The sequence below is a fragment of the Papilio xuthus genome, unplaced genomic scaffold (genome assembly GCF_000836235.2).
Source record: "Papilio xuthus unplaced genomic scaffold, Pxut_1.1 DF828780.1, whole genome shotgun sequence".
NCBI classification, from domain to species: Eukaryota; Metazoa; Arthropoda; class Insecta; order Lepidoptera; family Papilionidae; genus Papilio; species Papilio xuthus.
Window position 1 is genome coordinate 3487350 of NW_013529869.1, and position 24571 is coordinate 3511920.

Consider the following 24571-nt stretch of genomic DNA (forward strand, 5'->3'; position numbering starts at 1 on the left):
AATTTTAATTTATAACATTTTGTTATATTTAAATATACATAATATTTTAGTAAAATTAATTAATGAACAATATTTGACGTAATTAATTTCGGTTAACGAGAATCTGATTTAAAACGACAGACTAAATATTCTACCAAAGGCCAACAGTAACCAAACAAACAGTATACATTTTACACTAACCAAAAGCACAAAATTATCGTGATTTGTTATAAAGTGACTTTAAACATAATAATTGCATTTTTCACACTTTTGAAACTCGATTATTGTAAAGGTTTTCAAACAATGAAGCTAAACATTTTTTTCACTCCCATTCGGTCTTACATCAGTTTTATCTAAGAAGCGTATTGCGAACACTACCTTTTTAAATCTTGCAAAACCATGTTTGTGATTATTTCTAAAGAGCGTATTATGTCTAAGTAACTTAACATTTTAAGTATTACGCCTAAAAAAAGAATATTCAAACTTAACTATTTAAAGCGTAAAATACTTGATTCAAAACAGAAATTACTGCCTTAAAATAATATAATATTAAAATAAATATAGCTTATTGTAATATAAAAATTATGGTGAATTAGTCATGGATTCAAGCCGCGTCCGTTTTGCGGATTCCCGTGATGCGCTGTGTACCACGGCCGTGCGCAGTGTGATACCAAAGATGTCCTCGTGGTATCTGTTTTCATCCTGTAACGAACAATAATATTATTAATAAATGTTCTATATTGCCAAAGGTTTGTGAACAGAACAGACGAGATTCTGGTCAAAAAAATGTGTTTGAAGTTAATAATTAGTCTTTGAAGAATACTATATGAAATTATATCGTTTAGGACCTTTAGTGAAGGTTCAGTAATGTCTTTGCTAATTGGTCAATTCGTTAAATGAAACTACAATAAATATCAATATGAAAAAATATTTCTGAAGTTACTTACCATTAAATCTAGAATGCAATTTTCAGCCTCATCTGGCGTCATATTAGCATTAATGCTAATAATTTCTTTTAGTTTTTGTTTAACTTCTTCCGCCATCTTACAGTCACCACACACGTAGAAGTGGCCCCTTTCTTCTAGAAGCAATCTTGTAACATTTGCACCTTCGTCTTCGATCAGTACTTGAACGTGTTTCTGTTTAGAAAACATTTCTATTAATTAAATACAAGAGACAAGAAGTACTAGTAGTTATGAAATTATTGTAAAATGATTACTTAATCCATTACATTTTTTAAATTGCAAAAGTAGTACTTATATTAACTAAAATCATTTAAGCCAGTCAAACATTACCTTACTAACTCCTTCCTCTCGAGAAAGTGCAACCATTGCCTTACTAAGTACGCCCCTAGCTAAAGCTTCCTCCTTTTCTTCTCTATACAAGTCCATAGTTTTGTATCGACAACCAAAGAACAACCAAACCGGACCAACGTTCTTGGATCGGGATTCTTTAATCTGACAACTTCTATGATGCCAGAAGCCTCTGAATGGAGCAATCCCTGAACCTGGCCCAACAAGAATGAGTGGTGCTGATATGTCTTGAGGCAAATGGAAGTTTGGCGCTCTGAAATAAATTTTTTGACGTTTAACGTTATATCAATGGAAATTACCAACATTATTACATATATGATTTTGATTGTAAGAAAAATCTTACAAAAATCTTACCGTCTTAAGAAAACTGTCAGTTCATCGCCTGGTTTTCGATTCTGCAGATATGTGGAACATACACCATAGTGAGTTGATCCATTACCTCCTGTGAATTGTAATGCATTCGTTAGTATTAAACTTATAATTTACAAAATTAGCCTACAATGTTATACTACTAAATCTCTAAACCTTTGGTAACTATGACCAACCATAGCATTGGCATAATCGTACCTTCTGTCCTATAGACGACAACAGCCACTGTTATGTGGATCTTTCGTGGATGTGCTAGCGGAGAAGACGATATGGAATAAAACCTTGGTTGTAAGTGTGGCAGCAACACTGTTAGCAATGACGCTTGTGGTTTACACGACGGTAACAAGTCCAGCACTTCTGCTAAATTAGGATAATAGTGGTGTCTCCAGTCATCATATTTATTTGAATCCTGAAAAACATAATACTATTTTGTAACTTGGTGGACAAATTGCATTATTTTTCTCATCTTCAGTTTCATAAAAAAAATATAGATTGTCCTAAAGGATACGTCAGCATACCTCTATTAATTCATTGAGAAAATCAATTTCTTTCTTTTGACTGCATGCATTTGCTAAATACTTTAGGACTTTTGTAGAAGGTGGTGTTGTGATGTCCAGAAACCTTGTGAAAATATCCCGCACCGACACAGCCGGTATACGTTCGTGGTTTTCCCAAGTTTTCATTGCACCTATAATTTAAGAGTGTTATTTAAGTAATTTTATTGATTCAAAAGACCTGTGAGCTCTCAATTAACCACAAATATACTTATTTTACCTGACACTGTGAATGTCTCTTTTAAAAGTTGTAATTGAACTGGTTTGTCATAATCATCGACGTCTTTTAATCTTCCTAACACGACATCTACAATCTCCTTACGATTGCAGGCGAGGATTCCAACGTGATCTCCTGGTTCGTAGTTTAACTCATCCTAGAAATAATCTTACTTTGCTTAATACTATATGTTTTCAAGTTATTAAATTAAGTGATCTAGTTCCTTACATTTGATTCCATGTCTACAAAAATGGTAGCACGATCGGCGGTGTAGTCTCCCAAATGCTTGTTTTCTTTTACCACGCATGTCAATAATTGCTTTCTAAAGCCAGCTTCGAGGGCAGATTTTATTGGCATAACTTTATTCGGTTTGTCAAATCTTACTGTTTGTTCATTCAGCGGCATCATGCCTAGAGCTTTCTTGCCGTCTTTTACCATTTCATTTTCATCCAAACAGAATGTTTCGCAGGCGACCTAAAAATAAACAAAACAATTTTAAAAAGAGTAATCCATCGTTAAGCTTAGTCTTAGCTAAGTGGATATTATGGAGCTCATTAAGGCCAGTTCTTTTCGGTCTTCTTCATATTAATACCTAATCCTACCAGCTACCGACTCATTCGACTTAAAAGATATGTTGTAATAAACATTTACTTGAAATATATTTGAAGACCAGTTGCGAAACTGCTGTTCTTGTCCGTACATTTCGTCACCACAAGCTAAATCAAGTAGTCTCTCCCCTCCTAAGTCTTCAAGAACTTTATCTACGGTCTTTCCGAAATTGCAGAACTTTGGATACGCGCTGGACCCGAGTGCGAAAACTGCGTAACAAATGTTACTGAGCGGCCCAATGTTTTCTATTGATGATGTTCCTGCTACACTACCTGTGAATATAACGTTTAGCTTAATATATGTTTTTGCTAAAACAAGCAAGATGCTGCAAGATGCAAGCAATATTTGCCATAACATAAAAGAAAATAGACTTCCTAAAAAAATATTCTGATATAAAATGCACTAAAAGACACTAAAAGACTAAGAATATTTTCTTCTTTCTTGTAAGATGTCTATATTGGACAATTATTCTTATTTCGGAGTCGGTGTCGGCCGAAGAACATTTCCCTAATCTGCCTCAGCAGACAAAATTTTATGTCTGAGATGCCTTAAACCTTTAATGTTTAAGTTCCAATCTAGGGCGGTTAAACATATTCCCGACAAACACCTAAATGCAGTTTCGGAAACTTACTTATTATGTTATAGGTTAAATATCTTCGTAAGAATTACCGAGACCTACTAACCAATAATTCGATTCATTGAAATAAAAAGTGTAAATTGAATTAACAGATTTGTCTCAAACGTGTGTTAGCACCTTGTTTCGACAACTTTTTGTAAACATTAGCATATTTATGTCAGAAAACATGTGGTTACTTACTTTTATTCGATTCTAAACGTGATAATTGTTTCTTGTATTCAATTGTTGGTGTCATTATACTGTTTGTTCTCATAAGAGCTTTCGGTGTTGGTACTTTACTGTTTCTATAAAAAAGATTGTGTTTAATAAAAACTCTCAATACAACTTCACTCGAAGATTGCTTAAGTAAAAGTGAATTTACCCTGCAATGTCTCCTCCTTGGTCTTCTTGGTTTTTCTTCTCATTGCATAGCATTTGGAAAAGATGTTCAGCAAATTCCTGAAATTTGAAACATAAACTAGTGAAATTATTTTCTTATTTCAATTATTAAAATAAATACTCGAAAACAATATTTAGTTTCGTAAATATTCGACTACACGCGAGAATTCGTATATTAAGGTAATAAAAGGTACTCACAACGCCATTCGCAGGAGGTTCTCCGTTGCCAAAGGTGGAAGTTACGATCAACACAAGGGTTTCGTGTTCTATTGAGAACATATCGTACTCAGACATACAATGTACCTGTACACAAATATTTAAAAAATATTCTTTATTTGAATTTTTAATTTAAGTTTTTGTCTTTTAATTCATAATTATCATCACTAGCAACTAATTCTTAAATTTACCATTTTTTTCGATGTAGAAATCGTTAAATACCTGTGCGTTAAATGCATGTCCAAATATAATGCCGAGTTCTTTAGCGTATTGTTCAGACTTGCCAGTTTCGGTTCCGTACAAGATAGTTGCTTTAATGCGCTTCGAGAGCGCCTGCCCGAACAGTTTCGAAGTGAATTTAACTGCTCTCGCGATTTGCTTGAAGTGAAACTTTCTGTGTCCGTTCCTATTATTTTCTAACTTAGACCATTGGTGTGTCTTCCATGCGGGTTCCTGTAGACATTAATTTTCTGCAGGTAACTTTTAATTTAACAAAGCGATCACAATGATTACAAACCAGATTAATTTTCGAACAAAACTATAATTTTAAAGTGTAGTAACCTGATAGTCGTATGACGGCCTGAAATAATACAAGGCCATTTCTTGATGGAACACAGACGTTAGTGAGCCTGACATCGGTGGCACTATCCATATCCAATCGGCCGGACATCCGCCTCTGTGTAAAAATAACGCCATTGGTAATGAATAATCGATTCTAATTGTAGTCAACCACGTATATTTGAGATTCTTCTTCGAAAATATAATGTTTGGCGTAATACAAATTATGAGCCTCAATCAAAATTGTTTTTGTCTAATAAGCACTATTTCTGTTTCAATTTATCTAACCTGCTTTTATTTTCGTTGTCCAAATGCTTGATAAATTGTTCGGAGGCAGAGTGGTGATCAACAATGGAGACATTGTCGCGATGAAAACTATGAAGCACCGCTATATTAACTTCGACTAGCGCTTGGTCCTTCCATAGTGAAACGTACGAGTTTGTATCGAGACCCAATTTTATCGCTACAGCCTGAAAATAGATGGAATCGTAAGCAACGTACGAATTTAGATATCCTACTACTTAACATAAGCATGGTGGAGGTGGCGGAGGAGTACGTATAGGAAGAGGAAATATACTCTTTCTGTACATCTTTTTCACTGCCTTCTAAAGTATGACAACGCATTTGAACCTTCAGCTTGTTGCACTTCATATTATCCTCATTATCATCAACATCAACTCACTATATGTCCGCACCGAGGGGCTCAGAACCTACCTTAAGTTAGGGGTGACTAAGCCATAGTCAATCACTATATGCTTCATATCACTATTTTAGAAAAAATCAGTGGTCGCTTGCTCGTCTTATTAAAAAAATATCAATTCACTTACTTCGATAATATTAAGTCGATTAGAATCACAGAAGTTGCGACATCCAATCTCTGTTCCCATATACCAGCCATTGAAGGCTGTGCCAGTAAACTCCAAGCCACCGCAGTCCAACCGCATGTTAGAAACCGCCGGTAGCGCGTACCATCGTAACCCGAGCTCTTTGAACCACTCGTATCTATTAGCAAATATTAAGTTATTATGCAATATTTGCTATGTCATATTTACAAAGCTTCGCTTTTATAGAAGCGGTAATATAACATGACGTTACAAAATTGTTCGGATACCACAAAAATTAGATATTGTTCCCATAACATCTTTAATTTAGAAATGTGCAAATTATTTTGAATACTTTTAGAAAACAAAACAAATAGAATTAATTATCTTCTACTGTTTTCACGTACGAAAGTACAACTGTAACATTGTTTAATGGCCACAGTTAGTTATTTTGTAGTGACATTATTAAAACTTGTGGGAAAGGACTACACAAGTCTTTAATCAAATCGTTAGTGTACAGTTTAGAGTTGAGGTCGTTGTCTCTAACTGTTGTTACAACGTTTGTTAGACTCGAATGCTCGTCTATTTCGTTCAGGATAAATTAATTGTCATTTCTATCTTGGACAAAAACTGTAATACCAATAATTATTTTGACAGTCAGATAAATAGTGTTTATAAAGTGTCAAGATTTTAGAGACTAAAACTACTTGTAATCTGACAACTGATATTAGCTTGCTGAATAAACAATAAAACCCATAAAGATCGTAAATTATTTGTTTTATTTTACCTTGGATGCTCCATTTGCACTTCCATGACTATATCCCGTGGTATGTCAAAGAACTCTGGGTCTTTGCCATCGGCTGATACCACCAATGGTAGTATATCCCATGCGGTGCGGGGCGGGTTCCATCCCAGTTTCATGCACACCTAAAAATTGTAAGTAATATTGTCAAGATTCATTTAACAAAAATTGTTTGGAAACATAGTCAAAAGATCTTTACAAGTAGAGGTAATTTGCGTGAATAATCTGGTCGTTATAAGATGTACATGAAATGAAAAAAAAGGATTTCCTTTTTAACCGCGTGACAAAACTAAGCGACTAAATTTAAAACGAAACGATTTAAATTTTGTACCTAGAAGTTTTTATACGCTATTGTAAAGTCCAACCGGATCTGTCAGCACAATGGAGCGCTCGACGTAATTTGTAATGGAGCATCACTTTTATTTTATTTTATTTATAACTTACATTTCATATTTCACACACATGAAATTTGAAAGTCCATAAATGGTCGGATATTTTCCCGACTTGTAACGTTGTAAAAAGTTTTAAAATCTCTAAAGATCCAAAAAAATTTAAGAAGCCCAAAAACTAAAATAGGTAAAGGAGGAACAGAAGAACGCCCAACCAGAGTAAAGAAATTGCATAGCAAACTGCTATGTTCCCTATTTATGGTCTGTCATTCCTATGGGTATTTCTGTTGTCGTATAATACTATACTTCAGATTTATAGAGTAATATAGGGCCAATGGCCGTATTCTAAATTCCGAAAATCCCATGGCTGAAAGTTAGGTATTAAGTACGTTTTTCAACAAATTTAGAGAACATACGTCCGTGAACTCGACGCGGGCTGGGTCTCCCAACACCGAGCCGTCTTCCTCTATGTAGCCGGCATAACTGATGAGCTGCGGATTCCATATTCTGTAATCGTGTTTACCGTCCGTTCGCTGGGGAAATATTGTTATCGCTGACCTGAAATTTAAGCAAACGTACAAAATCTTTCTGATTAAGTATCACCTTTTCTTTGAAATTATATCTCTTAATTTTCCGTTTTATAAAAATCTCTTCAGTTTGCGTCGTTACCAAGTGAATGTAACTATTGTGTTATTTTTGTTAAAATACATACGAGTATAATAAGGCTCTGCTACATTTGATTTTTCTGTTGGAATATTGATAGCCTTTGGATTGCCTGATTGATGTCAGATTCAATATTGATGCAAATTTGTTCTTCCGCTTAGCTGCTTTACACAAGGGTAATTTATGTAGTATATATTTATTAGAGGGTATTTTCTCTAACTTTCCATAACTCGTTTTTGTTTTATATGAATTTAACAGTTCAAAAGGCTGGTTCCCTGTAAGCGAATAGTGAAACTCTACCTTATATTTCCTTTATTCGTCGCGTATTTGATATGATTACAGAGAGCTTCGAACATTCCGCTGGCTGTCGTTACTTCCCTGCAGTCGAATATCTGTCGAAATATATTTCCTTTTAGTATTGTTTTCATTTATCTGTCGAGTAAGGCGACGATTGATACCGGTTTTTATGAACAAAGACAATTTGTGATCTTTGGCTTATTTATTTCATTTTTTTTAGTACTAGTTTGAATTCATATGAGGTAAAATACAATTGCAGTATACATCGCATTCAAGTTTCTTTTACTTTCAGTATTTCTATTTAGGATTTCTAAATTAGACAAATTAGTAAAAGGCTTTCTGACTACACTTTTAAACAAAAGAAGCATAATTTCATTTTAAAAACCTCTACTCATCTAAAGGATGTTATTTTAAAACTACTAATTACCGTTTCATTCTCACAATTTAATATTTACAAAGAGCATTTCCCCCGCTATTTTCACAAACATTCAAAAAGTAATTTGGTTAACAAAACAACATACTTTTCAAGTTACACACATTTAAGTCATTAAGAACCCTAATTAAAAGTTTAAATGCGGAATTAGCGACAACGTTTGGTTGAATGTAACAGTATTTTTTCATTGGGTTGTTTTCCATTATTTTTATAATTTCTCATTAAACTAATTGTTAGTTATACCATTTAATTCTGAATTAATAACTCAGTTTCCAGACATTTTTTTTGTTATATATAAATTTAATCTTTTTAATGTTTTTAAAGAAGACACCACAGCTTATTAGTTACACCCCAAAAGTCTTAAACTTTATGCAGTTGTAGCAAAATACGCACTAGTCATAGTGTTTCAGAATCCATAGTCCCCTACTTCCACTACAAGTAATAGTTCTTGTGGAATAGTAGTTTCTAGCGCTTATTTTGTGCGTGAAAACTTATTTTCATTATGTACATACCTGTAATTTCTTCCACTGTATACGTCCAATGCATCGTGTAGCATTGCGCCACGCTAACTTCGCTCCGAACACCAGTTCTGGGGTTTTCAAGTTGTATGTACCTCTATAAGCCAGCTCTGCTTCAATTTCTTTTAGTCTTGCAACGTGAGCTTCTGAGTTTTCTCTACAAATAGACTTTGTTATGACAGACATATGAAAAAGAAAGATATTAGTGCTATATAGAAACATTTTTGTTGGTCATTCTTTGAAACTAGCTGTCGCCCCCGACTCCGTCCTCGCGCAATAAAAAAACATAATTTGTAGCCTATAGGTTTTTCCAGACTTTGTTATATATGTATTTATAATATTAGTAAGAAGTAAGATTAACTAGTTTCCAATGTCTTCTTCAACAAAAGACGGATTTGGAAGTAGAAATGATTGTTAAAATTAATTTAAAATGAAAACAAAATCAAGTACAACTGCTTAAATTACAATTTAGATTAAACAAAGAACTTCAGTTAGTAATCCCGTTTAGAAAGTAATTTCAGGAAATCCTAAAGGAAGCGCTCAGTTTCAAATTGGTATTGATTATTATTCATTAGTAAATATTGTTAGGCAGATTTGTATACATTGTTTTTCATCTCGAATATCTTCACTCTATGTATATTGAAGTAATTGGACGCTAAGGTAGACTCTAGATCATGTTTTGTGAGGAACAAGACTAATTTAACGAACGACACTGACTTTTTGTTATATTATAAGGTGGCAAACAAGCGAGCGGCCACCTGAAATCACTGGAATAGCGTACTGACCGTTGCCCATAGACATACACAATTGCATATGCGTTGCCTACCTTTATAATCGTCTACTACGTCAGATCTTAACTTTTCCTTAAACCTTAATCAACAATCCTACAAATTTTCGTATCATAATTTTAGTTACCATACTCCTCCGAAACTGCTTGACCGATTTTTATAAAATTTATGTGCATATTCAGTAGGTCTAAGAATCGACTACCATGTTTTTTTTCTCGCTTCGATGGAGTCGCGGGCGACTGCTAGTACGGTATATAATTTCAATTGAAATCTCGTCAGACATAACATTACGGGGCATACTAAGTACAAGAACTATGTTCTTATGTTATAAAATGTTGTAAAATGTACCTGCGTATAGAGGCGAAATATTCTTTTAAAAATGTCTGCGCTTCTTTATATATTTCCTCAGGTGATCTCGGAGTATCGCCTCTGTTTGGTATATCCATGATACTTGTTTGACATAACTTCTCCGTGCATTTTGTGTTCTGAAAGAAAATTATAAAAATAGCATTTATGATATGTTAAAAAGTTTTCAAATTAAAAAAAATATCTTTTTGAACTAAGGTAATTTTACTAATAATATAAATGCTATAGTTTAGACGGATGGATGTTAGAAGATATCTACGGAACAGCTCAACGAATCTTGATGAAATTTGGAACAGATGTGTAATTAGTAAGATTTTTTATAACCGCGCGGACGGAGACGCGGGCCACAGTTAGTCTATGTATAAGACGGAATGTATAATAAAGTAGATATATTTATGTACGTCAATGTACATAACATGCCTAGTTATATAGATAATTTTTTTATTTAAATAAATTATTTGTATGGCATACATATAATATGGTTTACCGATTGTCAACATATTACGCATGTTATGAGCTTATTTAAATACTGATGTTAGGTGGTATAATGCTTAATTACTTAGCCATTGCGACATTATGGTCATGCGCGTTGAACATTGCCTATTATATTATTCATTGCAATTGCTACATCATTGTGACTGTTCAATGGAATATAATATTTCGATGTACACAATAAAGTTGATTCCGGATTTAATATCTATCAGAACAAATGATTACTTGCTGGCTAATGTTATCTAGGGCTGTTATACACGAACTGGTTGAAGCAATTTTCGTGCGGCCGTCGTTAGGCAAAGATCAGTTGACGTTCGCTGTACACGGATTGTAATATGCAGTAGCCGCTAAATAATGTAGCCGGACTAACAAGTCCTGTCCGTGTATGGCGGCCTGCGTGGGACCATTTGAATTGGTAATTACAAATTGTTCCCTTATCATTACTATGTGGTCAACATTTTAATTGTGATTGATATTACTAATAATAGTAAGAACGATATATGAAAAACAAAGGAATAAAGATAGTCTTTTAGTCCTATTATAATTAGGCTTTTGTGCCAACACTTAAACTTTTATTTATGTTAAGTTAAAGTTAAATAAATGCATATAGTTTACTGAATCAGATAACAATGAAAATAACACAACGTGAATAATAGTTATAATTTTTAAATATAATTTATAACTAAAATATTTTGTCGTCTTTATTATTATATAAATATAATTTAACCCACACATTGTAATAGATAATTTGTTACTATATAAAGGAAAATATGACTCAATGGTCTTGATATTTGAAAGGCGATATGCAATTAATTGCTTCTCAGAAGCTATGTGCAATTAGACATAATAGTGGGAAAACTATTCTATGTTATACAAAATAGTCGTACTAAATAAATTCTCAAGTATAACTAAGTGCAAAAACCTGTCGTGTCTATGGTCGTTATGGGTAAATAGACAACTTATTTATCTTTCGTTTTGTTTGAAATTAAGTGAACAGCGGCATGTCAAATTTCATTCATGGCGGCCATATTGGTTTTGATTTTTTTTTAATGTTTTGTGAAACTTGTGACACAAAGTGAAGTTACACTGTATAGCTGTCGCCCACCACTCAGTCCACGAGGAATTAAAAAAAATAATAATTAGTAACTTATGTGTTCTACCAAGCTATGTTCTATATGCGTGCCAAATTTCATCAATATCCGTTCAGGTCTGGAGATACTTTCAAACAAACATCCATCAGTCCATTTAAACATTCGCAATTATAATATTAGTAAGATTTATATTAGACATAACCATATAAAACAATTTTTTTGTGTTTGTTGATGTGTCCATTCAAAATTTGCTTAAAATATCGTTAGTTCCAACCTTCAATTTGTAACAACTTGTCGGATCTGTCGAGGTCTTGTAGCTGATTAAGAGACAAAATTACGTCCGTATACTGATGTCTTTGTTTACTTATAAACTATGAAATAACCTATAGATCGAAACCTTTAATATTAAAAATGTGGAATTATTTTTATTTTCGTATGTCTTGTATAAACTTATAAACTACTAGACCGATTTGAATTATTTCTTTATTCGGGATAAACGGAGTCGTACAACTTTTTAAATAGGTTCCGAAGTTAATATCGTATATTAATAAAAAATCGAGGCTACAAACAGTAGTACATATATTACAAAAAAAAGTCCAAAAAGTTTTAAACCTTAAAAAGGTCTGAAACATATTGTTATAATATAAACATATATAACTAAACCTATTTACTATTCTAACCATGTTATTTATTTTAATATCGTTTCTAGAAAATTCGTTGTCACCGTATACAATAGAAAATACTGTCCATAAGTACTATCGATACTAATCTGCAATAATAAAGCTTTGTATACATCGATTACGCTATTGGTCACACAAACGATCCAAAAGATAAGATATAAAAACATGATTACATCATTATGGTAACACGATCAAGGGACGCGTCAGAATTATCTGACATGAGGAAAACAAAGTGTATCATTGTGTACCAGCTTTATCATACAAATATTAAATCCGTTCATTTTTGATAGCTTTTAATATAAAATATAATTTAAATGGGACCATAAAAATATTAATTATGTTAATGATGCTATAATTTAATAAATTATTCATATTACTATTAGATAACTTAATTTGAAACTAAAATTTGCACTATATTTGGCAGCGACTTTGGATATAAATAATTTATTGAAATAAGGCCTTGACTGGCATTAGTAGTGACTCCTTACTTAATATTATAAATGCACAACTCTGTCTGTCTGTCGTGGTTTCATGAGAAAACTACTTAACCGATTTAAATGAAATGTACACAAATATACAAGACCACAAGAAAGGACAAAGGCTACAATTTAATGTGGAAAAAAGGGTTGAAAAGGGGGATGAAAAATTGTATGGAAGTATTACCGCAGCTAGAAGTTTCATATTTATTTTTAGGCTGTTGATTCCATATAAATAAATATGATATTCAAAGTTTATTAAAATGTTTTAACCAAGAGAGTTAACTAACTAGAGAGCAATGTTACTCAAAGACACTAATACACGTGGACGAAGTCGCGGGCAGAACTAGTATTACTATATACGGTCTATCAACTGTACAATTATCAAATACTACTTAGAAAAATGTAGTCGTATTAGTAGATGAATGGAAGTCTTTTGATTGTTATATATGAAATACCTTATAAGGAAACTAGCGATATAAATTATTTTACTAGGTACAACCGCCTTCGGACATTACTCCACGATGAAAATTGCTTTGCACCGCGTAATGAACTTGGACTTCTATCGTTTCGGACAAAAAGTCACATGATTATCGCTTTAGAGGTGAAATAAGGTCTGCAACCACCACTTTTCTATTAGATATCTTTAAAACCACTTTAGAAACAAGTACTAATCTGTTTATCGATGTGGTTATAAGTATTAAACCGACTATAAACTGGTTAATAGAAAAATATGTAACCTACATAAACAAAGTAAAACCGGTAACGTCGTTCGAGAACGAAGAATATTTTATTAAAGGTTAAAAAATACCAAATGCAATGAACTAAACTGTTAAGTCAAATATAAATTCAATGTAATTTTCAGTCCACTGATCTAAGCTCCCGAAATCTAAGCCGTACCGAGAATTAAATATTATTATAAAATACATATTGGAATTATTTGCTCGGATTCAGATTTCTGTGTTCCGTTTGCTTTTCAAATCTACGGTAACAATTAGTTGATGCGTATGAAATACGTATTTGCTTTGTTGTACCAAAAATAATAATTGTCGTAACTTAATATCTAGTGGTGATTAAAAAATATACGATCACTGAGGATCATTAGGCGGAAAATGTTAAGTTTTTTCTAAAATGTTTCTTATTGCCAAAATTAAATATAATTGTGAAATATGTAGGTCTTATCTTTTTTATTAGTAAAATAGAGTTAATAGTTCGCATTTTTAGTTACTCTACTTAGGTTTCTACCGATTCTTAACTAACTAAACCCACGCACATTTCATTTCCTTAAAATAAGCCTCTCGGTACATTTGAAATTCGATCGCTATCACGGAAACCGTTACTTGTATCCCGGGGCTATAGACACCTAATTACACTCTAAGCGGGGATTCCCCACATCCGCCTCGATGTGATTCGTCACGCGTTCGCCTCCGTCTCACAGCACCGAGCATTTCGTCATACTACTCTGATAAGAATTACCTAATACTTCTTGAACTGACAAGCATTTTCTTTGTACTCACTTTTGCGCTTAAGCTATTTAGATTAGTCGAGAATATTCGTTACAACAAAGCGGAATAGAAATGGGGAACTGTGGATAATATTTTTATTTAATTTGTTTGTTATGAATTATAAATAATATAATCTGCATTCCAAACAAAGACATGGAACATTGATCAGACATTTCAATATTCATTAATTCTTATTTTATTGATTTATGCAAATATCACGGCATATCCTTTGAACAAAGGTAGTTTATTAACTAATAGCTCTCTTATCTTAATATTATAATACTACAGGTATTCTTGGCGCCAATTCTATATAGGTTTAGTTCCTCGTCAGGTTGTTTTCTTCTTTTGCAATGGTTTGCCATACTCTAGTGGCCAAGTCAAAGTTCACCAAAACCCAGTGACCAACTAAAGGTTTGTTAAACACTAGTGGCCAAGTCAAGGATTTTTTAATGCCGGCCTTTTTGCCTCCCTCTTATTTCCTTTGACGCTGTAAGAGCCAAGGACTGACCTAGTCAAGGTTTGCCGAACACTGGTTTCCATGTTTTGGTATCTTCAGGTTTACTTTTATAAATTCGGTATTCCTAGTTACATGGTACGTGGGCCAATAAATTAATAAACCACTAACAAGATGTTGGGGAAACTCGCTCGTTATTATTTAACGAAGTCGACAAGAGCAGCTTTGTTATTAAATTAGCGCGGTCCACTCATGGGCATTGTTCCCACGCTCGACACGCGGTCTTTTCGTAACACCAAGTGGGAACTTTGTGACTCAACAAAACACTATTGTTAAACATAGTAATTCAATATTATGTCGAGCCAAGTAACTATGGATGTTAATGAAAAACACAAATTAGTTTACTAAAAGAAACAGTCCGAATTTAAAACACAATAGATTGATGTATTTATCTTACTTCTAACTAATATTAGAAATGCGAATGTTTAGATGGATGGATGGATGTTTCTTTGATGGTATCTTCAGAACGGCTCATCTTACCTCGATGAAATTTGGCAGAGATGTAGAGCATAATCTAGTAGAACACATAGGTTATTAAGTTTTTATTTAATCCCGCGCGGACGTCGCGGGCGACAACTAGTATCAAGATATAATTCTTACAACTATCCAATTAAAAATACATAACATTGTATAATCGTTAAATTAAAATTAATTTAAACAAATGAAATGGATAGATAGTTGTAGGTGTATCGTAACGTTAGATCTTCGAATGAAAGTCTAATAAGACAGTTCATTAAATGATCAATCTTCAATAAGAGTGAAAGTAATTTCAATTTCAATATTAACACACATAGATGATGTAGTTATGACGCGTTATTAATTATAACAGGCACGTTACATAACCTTGGAACATTAAGCCTATGAATACGACAAAGAATACTAATTCTTACGTTAATTTACCGTGAATTTCTAAGACCAAAATAACCGATTAAAACCTATTGTTATCTCTTTTTTGTCAAAGGTAATGACGGAGGTGACGACATATTTTTAACAAAGATTTTGGTCTCAGAAAGCCACTGTTGATATCTTTGTTGTCATACCCACGCTTGTAATTCGTAGTATTGTTTCCTTAAACAATAATAGTTGTAGTCATTTTATCAATTTCGGCAATTTTAAAACTGAATGAAAATAAATGTGCCGTTACATTTTTTGGAGCAATTCATTTATTTATTCAATGCTATAAAATTTACTTTGTTGTTTTGCAAGAAATAAAGGAGATTACGAGTACAACAAGTTTCTTTTTAAAAATTGAATCTGAACAGCTACAGTTTTTGTTTGAAAATAAAAATACATATGAAAAATCTATTTAACTCTCATAGTCGATTTTTGCGTCATCGCATTAATGAATTTGAGAATTAAGATAAGACTTATCATAATTCTCCAATGAAATATGATAGTCAATTTATATTCTTACTAATACGTAATAGATGTAATAATTTTAAAAAATTGGTTATACTTCAATATAACAAGCTATTTTATGAAAAGACAAAACGCAAATCTATCTATATAAATAAAAGAAAGTCATGTTAGTTACACTATTTATAACTCAAGAACGGCTTTACCGATATGGCTGAAAATTGGTAAGGAGGTAGCTTAGAGCATGGAGACGGACATAGGATACTATTTATTCTTTTTTTTTTAATTTATGCCTTGAAGAGCTGCTTTTTATTTAACTTACTAACATTATAAATGCGAATGTTTAGATGGATGTGATGTGGATGGATGGATGGGTGGACACTAATTAAGTTCTTTTATATATCCACGCGGACGGAGTCGACAGCTAGTAACTTATAATTAAATAAATGTCACAAAAAATATAAATATCGCATCGACAATATTAAACAAAACAATGGGTTTCTTCGAAAAGCAAGACATACTTATGTTTATTTGGAATTTTATTTAGTATTCAAGAAAGACAAAAGGACCACGTGTTTTGAGACTCGTTTACAATTTATAAGTACAAAAATAGGCGCGTCGTGTAGACAGAATTTATTACGATTAAAAAAAACTTGATACGAAATATATCGTATTCTGACTTTTTGTTTGATGAGAAATTATTTTTATATTCTTAAATATATGCTATCATAACTTCGGACAAAGTTATAAATAAATTTAGTTTGTTTTGAATTTTTCTTAAATACAAACAAGATTCTGAAATTATTAAATTAAACGCGCAGTTAACAAATCGTAAAACAACTATGAAGATGTTTTTTTCGAGTACTGTTTACGATTCACAATATGACGTTTATTGTAAAACTTAATAACTTGTGAGACTAGATCTAGGTAATGTAAATACAGAACAGATTGCTTCCATATGTTTATGAATATTAAAATTGCAGTGTACGTACAGATTCCCATAGCTTGTCTTTAATCAATGTCATATGGTGTAAGGTCATGAGAACTATAAAATATTTCAACATTGAACCATTGAAAAATAAACTACTTAGTACGCTGTGTCCTTGCTATATAAATTTATGCTATTGCGTATTTGGACGGATGGATGGATGTTTGTTAAAAAGTATCTCCAGAACGGCTGCATGGATTTCGATTAAATTTGGTATAGGTATAGAACAGAGTATAGAGCGTAGTATAGAGCGTCGGTGGCTCAGGGGTCTACCACTTGACTTGCAATCTGCAGGTCCTGGGTTCGAATCCCGCCATGTACCAATGTGTTTTTAGATTTCCGATTTACATACGTAAATTTATCCGACGTTCTTACGGCGAAGGAAAACATCGAGATGCAACGTGCACATATCTGAGAAGAAATTCAAAGATATGTGTGAAGTCAACTAACCGGCACTTGGCCAGCATGGTTGACTATGGCCTAATCACCCTTAACTTAGGGAAGGCTCCGAGCCCCTCGGTGGGGACGTATAGTGAGCGGATGATGATGATGATAGAACACAATCTGTAACATCCCATAGGCTCCCTACGACCTCGTAAATGTTTACGGTTGGTTTATATATTATATTTATTCGTTTAAAAATTCCACGCAGACGATGTCGTGGAGAAATGCTAGTTTGTCATTATTTTATTCTACATAATTTACCAAAGTGGGAAACCAATATGCAATATAACATGACAAAGGTTATAGAATGATATTCACTTCAACCGTTTACGACCAGAGGTGTTAATTACAAACCCATGAAGTAAACGTATTTCCACAATACCAAGAAATAAAACTAAACATCACAGTTTCTGCATCGTAACGATTGGGATGACGCGTCGATATGTATTATTCCCAATTTCTAGGTAGTTACTATCCAGAGTATAAAATGTCGCATACAATTGGGTAAATATATTTATTCATATCCTGGTTTAGTAGTAACTGCCTCTTTCAATCTGTGTCTATTAACTTATATCTTACTAATATTATAAATGTAAATTTTTAGATGGATGACTGTTTGTTAAAGTTAGAAGTTATTTACAAAACGGCTGCATGGATCTCGCTAAAATTTAACCAAGATATAGAACATAGCCTGGAAGAACACATAGGCTACTAATTAAATTTTTTTTTAATTCCGTGCAGAGTCACAGGCTAGTTAGCTAGTTTCCATTGTGTGTAGGATACTAACTGCCACTTTCAATCTTTGTCTATTAACTTATAACCTCCATTGTGTTCAACAGGTCTTAAATCTAAATGACGCTACATCGCGCTCGGACATTTTAATTGATACTTCGAAACCATAAGATGATAACACCTACGGATAAATTTGTCTGATGACTCACTGGTACATGGCTGTATTTATGGCAGGATTTTAATATTAAAAAAATACGGACGAATTGATAGCCTCCTTATTTTTGAAGTTGGCATAAAACTAGCGTCTATAATTAGTTTTGGAACATATCTGTACCATAATTCCAGTTGATGTCTTCCTTTGCTTTTATTCTATCTAGTTTTTTAATTGTGAGTTTCTGAGACTAAAATCCCCTTTAAAATGTATCTCTGTTAATGACGATTTGGTTCTCAAAGATAATGACAGGAAGGAGGATAGGTATTGTACAGAGTGTTTACAACTTTAAATTATTTTACATATCTAATGATTATCACGCTGAATCGCTCCTTTCACCACGATAAGTAGCAATGATCGGAATAGAATACAAACTAAGTATAGCATACTATAGAATAAAATAAGCTTTGTAACTACAGAGTGTTTAAGTTTGTAATAGAAAAACTGATTGTTACTATCATAGAACTTGACTAGTAACAAAGATTAAAAATGATTTAGCGATTAATTTAAATTCAACATCTAAATCTAATTTTAACGCAGATCATAAAAGCAGGTGATGTTTATTTGTTTTCCAAATCTTGGAAACTGTTGAACCGATTTGAAATCTGTCAGCGTGTAGAAGCTCGGGTTTTGTAATGTTACGCCAGACAACGAGACAGCGATAGTGCGACTAGGTGTAAATTGTAAACATTTTAACGTTACGTTTGCTGGTACAGTCAGAGGCACAAAAAAGAGAACAATTTTAGATCATTAAAGACGTGAAAGCAGTTAATACCAGTATGAGTCATATCTAAATATAAAGGCTAGTACAAATGTTGATACATTGCTTTGTACACTGGTAGTCTTAAACGTCGACATATTTTGTGGGGTATTGTTTAGTACGAAATGGTATGGTTCTAAGTGATGTCATGATGATTAATCTATACTTATATGTATTTTCATTAATTCGTTCCCAACTTTATCATTATATGAAACAAAGAAACTTAAGGCCGTATAATCAAATTGCAATATTACTTTAAAAGAACGACAAGTTTTGACATGTTAATGTAAGATAAAATTTTAAGTTTCTTGTCATAATTTTTTCTAAATCTTTGCGCCCATTTTGCATATAATCAAATGTAACAAAAGTATTTAACTAAATCAACGTTTAATTTCCTTGTTTAAGATAGGTAGTGACAATTAATTGAAATTTCACACCAATTTCCTTGCACAAGCGTAAAATTGCTGTTTTACGGTATAGTTCTGTACAAAAGTATCAACTTCCCGGACGACGGCTAATTTGTGACACTACTAGTTTTTAGTTGCAAATGACTGTACCACAATAGATTTGATAAAAAAATCCCTGTTACCCATTTTTTAACTATTTTAACATGTAGGGGTTTTCCAAATTAATTTTCAAGGATCTGAAATTTTCTTTGTGTAGTTTAGTAGTATATTAATTAATTTTCCTACATTGATACAAAAAGGTAGTTTTAATTTTACGAAAAACTACTAATATAGGAAACATTTGCCATAACTTTATTTTGAATATTAATTTCAAATTGTTGTTTTAAACTTAACGATAGTTTTAATGTTAAATAGTTGTAGCTTTTAACATGATGGAATTTATTTCTGGAGTAAGTAAAACGGTAGATTTTTCGATAGAGTTAGAACAAAAACATTAGATGGACGACTTTCACGGTTAAGAATAGCTACGAACTCGGATGTGACGGAAATGTGAGGTGTTCCTTGACGAAAGCTATCGCTTTTGGATTTCTATGTAACACAAATTGATAGCTATAACTTATGGCCCAAATAATGGTTTACATACTTTGACTTATTTTATATATTTGTAAAATTAATCTCGTATATTACAAATAGAAAAAAGAAATTAATTGAATCTTAAAGATTTTTTAAATTTGGATTTTTTCTTACAATAATGTAATTTTTAATAGTCGCTATTCTTTTGTCTTAAACACAATCAATATTAATTCAAGTGTATTCCTTTTCATTATTTGATTATCTGCAATTGTTTATTTTTTATGATCTGGTTTTGAATGTTATTGAAAATTATATTTTAAGCATTTCTTTTTCTTAAAAAATATAAGATACAAGGCAGAAAATAGTACAATGTATGTATGTTAATAGCGTTTTAATTAGACATTATTTTATAAATTAAAAAGAAATACTAAAAAAAACAGAAAGCTTACCAAACCATCAAAGAATATTTAGCGTTAATAATTTTCAATAAATAAATTAAATACTCACAAAATTTGAAACTTCATCAATACGTGAATGTAGATTATCGAAATTTTCTTCCGAAACTAAATGATTCTTTAGCTTCAACGGCATAGGCACTTTGATGCGCAAATTTGTCTTCCCATTTCTTTGAATGTCAACTCTGTCACTACGGAAAGGACAAGTAGGCGGATTGTATTGACCATTTAAATGATCCATTTTGCCAGTACTATCTTTTTCGTCTTTCAAACAACAATATTTAAACATTTCGCGTATAATTCAAAGCACGAAACACGACCACTGAAACCAATGTGCTGCGTACTGAAGGTAACAATAGATGCAGCATAATATATATGTAAACGCTGGTATGTCCAGAGTTGAACTGAGACTACGCGGTTGTCTCGGCAACCGGGCCGCGGTTGAGACACATTGCCCGTGAAAAAAACAATCAACACGTCACGCAATCATTAAGACAACGAACCGGATTTGAACACCCCCGACCAAGGTAACAGTGATGGCATAAGAACTAGATCAAATATTTTTCCTCTGTTTTATACACTTTTCTATAATTTGAATTATTATTACTACGACTTCAATAGATGAGAATATGAAATATCAGAAAATTATCGATAATCTACTTTACGTTTAATTTTTATTATTAATTCAATTAGATATTGTCTTCAAAATTATCCTCAGAGCCGGTTCTAACATAAAAGTAAACAGAACAGCCTGGTTCAATAACTTGTGTGAATAATAAATATGTGTACCATAGATTACTTCTTAAATATTGTTGTATCCCATAGAATTGTTTAGCAAAGGCAGCAATGGACACTGAATTCTTGGCGTCTATAAACTCATTCATTAAATTGGTAGAGGTCGGTACGTTAGGTCTTAAAAAGAAATCAGAATCCAGTCAAGGTCAGGCGACTACTTGATGTGTCAAAAAGGTAACAAGGGACCAATTTTAGTTGTGGTCTACATCCAGATTTTGATGTGCTTGGGCCGTTGAGCGATACAAGTTTTGTCCCAAACCTATTTCGGTTCTAATTACCAATTGACATTTTATAGAATGAGTACAAAGGACATTTCTCTTTGTTATTGAAAAAAAACCAATTGATTTTCAATGGAGTTAGATGTGAATCATAGTTCTGTTAAAGATTTAGTATTAGGGAATTCCTTCATACATTAATACCTGATGTTGCGCATGTCGCGTCTGTCATCCGTTAAAATATGAGTCGGTCGCTTATAATGTTTACGCTGGGTATATTGGGAAGACCCTATTGTGAATGAATTGTAACATCTTAAATTTTAATGAACATTAGGTAAAATTAAGCTACTGGATCTATAAAATTGGAATATCTAAATGTAACAATAATATTCTTATTTCGTGGAAATGATGTTATTGCGTTGTTTGGAACGATTTTTTTTTATTTCTCTTTATCTCTCTGTTTGTCCGCAAGTGTTCCTTTCTTCCAGATAATCTTTGAAACCCAGAACCAATTTTAACGGGATTTTTACTGGGAGATAGGTTATTTTTAGTTTTTTATTAAGACTTCTAAGAGTCAATTACTCAAGGACGTCAATTACAATGACATGACCATTTAGTGCAAATGGCGCTACATAAATTGTTCGTATCATGTTAAAAATAAAATTTAATTAATGGCATTTTCAATGCAATTGCGTCAATGAATATTGTTTTGAATTTATTTATTTCCTTTTGATTAAATATCAACTAAGGGCCAGCGTACACGGAGAGCTATAGTTGACATTGTCGCCGCAAAAAGTGCTGACCGCACGTTGACTGCTGGAAGAAGCTGTTGTTGTCGAATGTTTAGTGATGTTCGTGTACGTCGGCCCTAAATAAACACGTATTAATAGATGACGTTTGTATTCTTGAATTCGTCCTTTGGAAAAAGGTTAATTGACTTTGTTTTCCGTAAACTTTGTAACTTCAAATTTCCATTGTAATTTATAGAATTTCAGTTTGTTTTATTGACATTTATAATGTTTTTTTTTATGACAAAACTTTGACAAAATGTAGCAAATTGTAGCAGACGAAGTAATTTTTATTAAGTCATAGAATAAATTCCGGTAACATTCCTTCAAGTTGCTATCAATTTAATAAAGCGATATTCAATTGGTTATCAAGGTTGATTTAATTGGCGACATTAATTCTCTTTTAAAATCTTAAAGAAGGCAATTCCTTTTGTTTTTATTTAAGTCTACTATTATCTAGTTTCAAAGTTTTTTAGGTGAATATACTAATAATTGGATATAGTTATCATTACTTTATATGTTATTTCATATCTAAATTTAATAATAAGACATGCCTTAGTATGTTATTTAAAATCTAATGATACTATTTAGACTGAGAAAATAAGTCTTAATATTTAAAAACCTGGATGACCGACCGGACCGACCTTTGCTCGGTATTTTTTTTTAATTGTGTTTTTTGGAAATTATATTTAAGTACGAATTACTAATAAAATGATGAAATATGAATAATATTTTTCGATCTTACCGATAGAAAAAGTTAAGTTTATGTTTAAGTTGATTATCAATAAAACACGAATAAAATGACATTTTCTAAAAATGATTCTTAGCTAGATCGATTTATCGCCCTCGAAACCCCCTATATACTAAATTTTATGAAAATCTTTGGAGCCGATTCCGAGATTCCAATTATATATTTTAAAGATATAAGATTAACATTTCTATAAACTAGTATTATAATCGTATGTAGAGTATAAAAAGAAACATTTTTTGAATACGAAGGAACTTTAATTGATAAATAACAGGCCAACATTTTCATAGTCCTGAATCAACCACAATCATGACTTTACAACTTTATTGATTTTAAGTACTGTCAACTATTTAAATACATAAAGGTTTACGAATAAAACACATCATACGTAATTTCTAAATAGAATTTTCCTATATTGATGTTTTTAATATTTGCATTTTTTGCTTAAAAAACATACATAATTTTGTATAACCACCCCAACATGGGTGACAAAGAAAGCGCTTGATTGCATAATATTCCCTCCTTTTCGTATATCGAGCTTGTATCAGTGAATGATTGATTTTAGTATTGGGGGAATATTATTAATTATTAAATAAAAGAAGTAATTGAACGTAAATATGTATTTAAATATTTGAAAGCTGCCAAATATTTTTCATTGATTTTTAAAATGGTGCAATATGAAATCTGATGTGAATATAATAACAATATTTGGCGAATAAATATTTGAAAAAAATTACTTTCGTAAATATTTTATTATTAATTAATAATTATAAGACAATTACAATAATTTAAAATTTTATATTAATACAGAAATATTGTTTATTAGGAAGGTATTTGTATAATAAATTTAAAATACGGATAATAGAAAATATGATTACATTTCTTAAGACTAGATTTTAAAATCACAAAGTTCAAGACATTTAATATACGACTGTAGCAAAAGAGTTCGCGGTATCATAGTTAGCTGAGAAAAAATATTTTTACAAAAATTTCCTAAAAAAATAAAAATTCTCGAAAAATCAGATAAGTATAAATAAGTCAACGAATGCATTTTTTTATCTATGAGCTTTAAAAAAATATTTTCTTTATTTGCTATATAAATAACAACAATTGTAGTAGCATATTGAAGGAAAGAAATATTTATATAATAATATTATGTTTCCAACTAATGACATGTGTATAAGAATAACTAAATTTAAGTAAATTATTGTAACTCTGGCTCGTGCAGCTTATAAAATGAAATATAACATAAAATTATCTCAGGATATTTTTAACATTAAAAAAAAAATCATTGTCTATGCAAATTATCGCAATTAAAAAAAAAATTATACTTTTTACTATACTACTATAAGCACACGGTTATTTCTCGTTTTTGTAAATAATATGCTTAATAACATACTCGTAAGTATCTTAAAAAATTTAAATAAAAAATAT

General features: G+C 31.9%; 2 protein-coding genes across 2 annotated transcripts in view; one reads left to right on the top strand and one right to left on the bottom strand.

Annotated features, from left to right (window-relative positions):
- The window catches only part of LOC106128431 (uncharacterized protein C4orf22 homolog), a 56794-nt gene that overhangs the window by 1894 nt on the left and 30329 nt on the right, over positions 1 to 24571 (top strand). The gene's annotated exons all lie outside the window — the stretch shown is intronic.
- NOS1 (nitric oxide synthase 1) lies at positions 135 to 20995 on the bottom strand. Its single transcript, XM_013326821.1, has 22 exons — positions 20644 to 20995; positions 9890 to 10026; positions 8748 to 8910; positions 7806 to 7897; positions 7259 to 7400; positions 6439 to 6578; positions 5658 to 5832; positions 5119 to 5300; positions 4834 to 4948; positions 4495 to 4725; positions 4255 to 4359; positions 4040 to 4116; positions 3859 to 3962; positions 3084 to 3313; positions 2661 to 2906; positions 2436 to 2589; positions 2180 to 2349; positions 1860 to 2070; positions 1647 to 1734; positions 1275 to 1545; positions 927 to 1118; positions 135 to 681 (listed from the first exon to the last, which is right to left on the bottom strand). Exons 1-22 carry the CDS (start codon positions 20878 to 20880, stop codon positions 562 to 564), a joined length of 3582 nt encoding a protein of 1193 aa, XP_013182275.1. The 5' UTR covers positions 20881 to 20995; the 3' UTR covers positions 135 to 561.